Source organism: Rhagoletis zephyria, unplaced genomic scaffold (assembly GCF_001687245.7).
Source record: "Rhagoletis zephyria isolate East Lansing unplaced genomic scaffold, Rhagoletis_zephyria_1.1 Rzeph_scaffold_03815, whole genome shotgun sequence".
Classification (NCBI taxonomy): Eukaryota; Metazoa; Arthropoda; class Insecta; order Diptera; family Tephritidae; genus Rhagoletis; species Rhagoletis zephyria.
In genome coordinates, this window is record NW_016160898.1 from 41905 (window position 1) to 47458 (window position 5554).

A 5554-nucleotide genomic window follows, 5' to 3' on the forward strand; every position below is an offset into this window, starting at 1 on the left:
TGTCTCAGTCCTTTACCCACAAAAGCGGCTATAACTTTTTTTTTCTATTCAAAACAGTAAGTGTGGCACCTTTCTGAAATCTTTATTAAATGAGCAATTTTTTTATGTAATGTAAAGTTATAGCTCAGTACATTTTTTTTCACCCGAGATAGTCAAAGTTGGGGAAGAAAATATCAAAAAGTTAAAAATCCAGAAATAGTCCTAATTTTATGATGGTTCCTTAATATATTTTAACAACATTGCATTTGAGTATGGAGAGGCAACTAGCTGGAAGTATTTTACATAAAAAATTTACTAAGTATTGCCCGGTTTGTAGTTGCAGTTAAAGAAAACACATGAAAAGGCACGATTTTTTTTAAATTCGAAAAAATGTAAATATTTCAAAAACGGTGACACTGTTACCTGAAAATTTTTTGTTTATCAGGGAGCTCACCCCCCCCCACCTACCTTCCCCTAAAGTTTGGCACGTTACTTCTGGGACACCCTATATATATCTCATGATCCGCTGATCGGATCTTAACCAGATTAGTATGGGACCACCTCTGAGACACTACCTTTCCGATGCAAGAATTATCGAAATCGGTTGACGTAGTCCAAAGTTATGCGGTAACATACATAAAAAAATATATATTCCGACGAACTGATAACCTCCTCCTTTTTTGAAAGTCGGTTAAAAACTAAGCAAAGAAATCCAATGTGCGTTAAAACGTTAAACGCTATTTTATATATAAGATACGGTTTAAAACGTGAAGAAAAATGCTGCCATAATTTTACTGTAGATGACGATCTCTTAAAATTAATGAATTCAGGTGATATATACAATAGTGATTCATTTGATGATGAGGAATATACACTCGATATAAATTAATGGTGTTAACTAGTCTTTCGTTTCTTGCGACGATTTATTTAAATAAAGCATGTGAATTTTCGCTAAAACATTTTAGCCGTTTTTTGCCAGAGTCTATGTGAAATTCCACTAAAACATTTTAGCCGTTTTTAGCCGCTTTTTTTTGCCAATCTAGCCGGTCGGCCCAAAAAGTTCTGGCAACACTGATTAGCTGTGNCCCTGCATTTATCTGTATCCCTGGGGCACGAATCACTTATTTTTTTATGACATCTGAACTATCACTACACATATCTTCTTCATAAGATGAACTACTGGGCACTTGTGCAGGATTAGCTGTAAGATTATACAACGAAGAGGCACTACACATTCCTTCTTCGCGATTGGAATCATCTGCAATTTCAGCAGGAGCACTGGGCGGAGTACTATTCATTGCATTTTCGCAATTGGAATAATGGGCGACAACGGAATCACTAAATTGAGCACTATACAAAGAACTATTGGACTTTTCTCCACAATTATTGGCCACTTGAATATTAGCACTAAATGGAACACTGCATTCCATTTTAAAGCGCTTAGCATTTTCCAAAAACTTTCTTTTTTCTAAGCTCATATAATTCTGGAAACTTTTTTTGTTCATTATACCCGAGCGCACTTGTGCACAAGGGTATATTAATTTTGTTCACATAACGGTTGTTTGTAACAGCCAAAACGAATCGAGATAGATATAGACAAATGTATACATAAATGATCAGGATGAAAAAAGAAATCGATTAAGCCATGTCTGTCTGTCCGTCCGTCTGTCCGTCTGTCCGTCTGTCCGTCTGTCCGTGTACACGATAACTCGAGCAAAAATTGAGATATCTCAACGAAATTTGGTATGTAGGTTTCCCTTAATCCAAGGTAGGTTGGTATTGAAAATGGGCGAAATCGGACTTTAACCACGCCCACTTCCCATATAACGGTAATTTCCAGAAATACGAAAACTGCGATATTTTAGTAACTACTGAAGATAATTCACTCAAAATTGATATTTACAATAATTTTTAGACGAAAAATAAGAATATTATAAATTTTTGGAAAATGGGCGTAGCCACGCCCACTTATGGTTACATGTGTATATCTTGGTAACCGCTGCACCAATTTCTTCCAAACTTGGCACAGTTGTTGGCCTTGGTACAGCATAAAAAACCGCCGAAACTTTTTAAAATCGGACAATAACCACGCCCACATCCCATATAACGGTAATTTAGAGAAATACAAAATCTTCGATAAATCATTAAATATTGAAGCTAATTTATTCAAAATTGATGCTTGCAACAATTCTTTACCAAGAAATACGTTTGTGATAAATTTTTGGAAAATGGGCGTGGCACCGCCCACTTATGATCACATATATGTATCTCAGTAACCGTTCTACCAATTTGTACCAAACTCGGTGTGGTTATTGTGCTTGCCACATATAAGCAAACCGTTGAAAATTATTGAAATCGGACTAAAATAACGGCCGCTTCTCATATAACGGTAAATTTCAGAACTGCTTGAAACTTCAAAATCGAAATTTAAGGACTCTAATTTACTCAAAATTGATACGCCCCGGCTTACCATGTAGCCGTAGCTTTCGGTAAGGTGAAAAACATATATTTAATACGTGCGCCGGGTATTTAATGTTCGGCTCTGCCCGAACTTAGACTTTCTTACTTGTTTTTTCTTTTATTTGTTTAATTTATTAATTTTCTTCACCACCTTTTATATTGGAACGCACGGTTAAAATTTCACACGCTTTAACCACAGAAATCGAATTATATGGATTTCACAATGATTTGTCAAATTTGATTTTGACATTTGCAACTTGGAATACCACCTGCTACATATATAAATACAACATTCGTCGTCTCCTTCCCTCTTGCACAGATTTAGGAGAGTAAGCGTTCAAAAGATGATACGTATTAAAGTGTGTAAAAAAGAGAGAAATCGCACTCATTTTAATAAGTGTCAAGTAAGTTTACATGTGGTGGTTTCAATATCAAACTTTTTGAATGTTTTGGAGTTTCTGGTAGTCCCGTCTTGCAGGGAAAGCGAGACAGTCTAGNCATATATGTAATACTTCTATATTGGCAGTAAGCTAACTTCTCAATGTGTAAGCATTCCGAAATCAAAGCGAGACAGTCTAGTACCGTTTTTGTCAATGTATTGTGTACTTGAGTGCCGGTTTTGTATATGTGTTGTGTACATGTTTATTTATAAATGTATGTGTTCCTTTTCTTTCGTACGTGTTTATTGATATATCTGTACTGTAGTGTTTTCGAACGGTACTAGCTCTTACTGCCAATATAGGAGTATTACATATATGACGATTATCCTCGAAACCTTGAGGTNTTGGTATATTTATTTCACAAATTGTGTATTTTTATTTAAGTAAATAAGAAAAACATGAACAATCAAGAATATGTGATTAATTTTGCGACAATTTAATTTGCAGCACTACATCTACTCATTGTCGCCGGCAAAATTAGAAATAGATTTAATTTGGCGACGTCGACAATTGCAGTCCTGCAGCCAAGATGTCGTGCTGTCGTCAAAATAATTGTGTCCGTAAGAACGTGTGTATTTAAAATTTGACAGATTCTCGTTGTTCGCTTCGCGTTGCTGCAGTATTCGTCACAGTATGTTGATGGCTGTTCGCCATTTTTCTAGTCTGCAAACGAATAAGCTGACGAAGATGCAAACAAATTCAAGCACATTGTTGCATTCTACCGTGCTTTTTAAAAACTTTAAAATCTTAAAACATATGTGGAAAACTTTTATAATCTGAATATTTCTAATTTCGAAATCAAAACGAAATTTTATAAATAGCATTTTTAAGAAACAATCATCTAATATTTTTCAAGTTTTTGGGCATATATTTTACCATTTGAACCACAAATACAACTAAGTTGTATGAGGCTATTTAATGCAACTCAGGTCAAAAACAAAATAAAACAACTCTAAACAAAATAAACAAAAAAAATAAAAAATAAAATAAAAAACTAAAAAAAAAAATAAAATAAAATAAGCAACTCTAAACAGATGATCGCAGCTGTGGCCTAGGATGACGTCTATTGCTAAGATATCTGACTTGTATTTGTACACAATGGTTGCGATCCCGTACGAGTCCGGACTAGTCAGAAATAGTCAGAATCAGTCAGATTTTACTGGAAATCGATCCCGTACTCTGTTCTCCGACTATTTAGAGGACAACAAAGAGAGTAAATTCGGTTATCTCTCTGTCAGAAGTTACCAGTTTTACTCCGAGAAATTTTTGCTGTTAAATTCTGGTAAATGTGTCAAACGATCAGCTGTAGTGTGTTTGGCAACCAAATTGTAAACAAAAGAAAAGTGCACTTTGCTAATTCATGTTGAAAAGTATTTAATTACTTGTTTAAGTGGATTCTAATGAATTTGAAAGTATTTTTGGTTATTTACATGTGTGAGTGTGTTTACGTACAAAATAAGCAAAAATTTACAACCAAAATTTGGAGGTTATGTTGAAGTTGACAGATGTTACCATTTTTTACTAGAAAGCGATCCCGTACTTTTCAACGTTACTCTCTCGCTCTGAGCGAATTTTTATTTATTGACAGTTTTACTAGTCCGAGTCCGACGAATACGGGATTGCACCTATTAGGTGTGTACTCGTATTGAGAGGACAAAATTCTCCAGCAGCAAAGGTTCTGAGAATTTGGCAGCATTTGCTCTCAAAAAGACGAAATAGCAACAGAAGTACGAGAACGCAAAATTTGCAAAAACTTGCAACCTTCGAAACAGCTGATCACTTGCACAGTTGCCACTGGTGACTAATTTGGCAATTTATTTTCTGCTTGGTACATTTTCCCCCGATTTGGCATTTTATACAATTGAAAGGTTTTGGATAAGAAAAACCTTTTTAAAATACAAATTAATTATATCGGAATGAATAAGTTATTTTTCTCATAATTATTTGTGATATCACATAGTGACGCATTCAAAAACAAGAGTATCTCCTCCAAACTCCCATCATTGATCCAAAAAAAAATGGTATTTGCGATATCACATAGTGACGCATTCAAAAACAAGAGTATCCTCAAAACTCTCATCATTGATCCAAAAAAATGTAATAGATATAGCTACAGATGTAGCTTTAAAATTATAAAATTTTCATTTCAACAATCAACCTACCAAAACCGAAAACTTCAGCAAAAAAACATTTCAGCATGCTGCATTTAAATCTATTTTGGTATATTTAAAGGAAATGGTGCAAACGAAAAATGTTATATGACAACCATAAGAGGTGTTCGCTATGCAACTGATAGTTAGAATTAGCCAGTATCAAAATTCAGAGAATAAGGTACCTTACTCTCCCAAAGAGAGAAACTTACTAAGTTTTGCGCGAACAGGAATTAGCAAACATTTGCAAGCTTCACTGCCAGCTGACGTACACGGTTGCATTTCGAGCATAATAAATTTTTAAATTATTTCAGGTGGAAACCAAAACAGGACCTATACGTTTATTTCTTCTTATTCTGACTTTCTTCAACATACGCTTCAATTTCTTTGTCGAAGTCACTGTCGGATTTCCTATATCGACAGTAGTGTCGAGTGCGTTCCGATTGCGAATACAGCTTTTTCAGCCGAGTACCTTTCAAATGTTTGGAATTATTTAAATTTACATACTTCTTTCATTAGTAAATC

At 34.7% G+C, this 5554-nt stretch overlaps 1 protein-coding gene across 1 annotated transcript in view; it reads right to left on the bottom strand.

The window, feature by feature from the left end:
- Positions 1-3588, bottom strand: part of LOC108369716 (uncharacterized) — a 12847-nt gene extending 9259 nt beyond the window's left edge. The window contains exon 1 of the mRNA XM_017624886.1: positions 3516-3588. Coding sequence (XP_017480375.1) covers positions 3516-3533 — 18 coding nt within the window. The 5' untranslated portion in view covers positions 3534-3588. The remainder of the gene's footprint in view (positions 1-3515) is intronic.
- Between the last annotated feature and the right edge of the window lie 1966 nt (positions 3589-5554).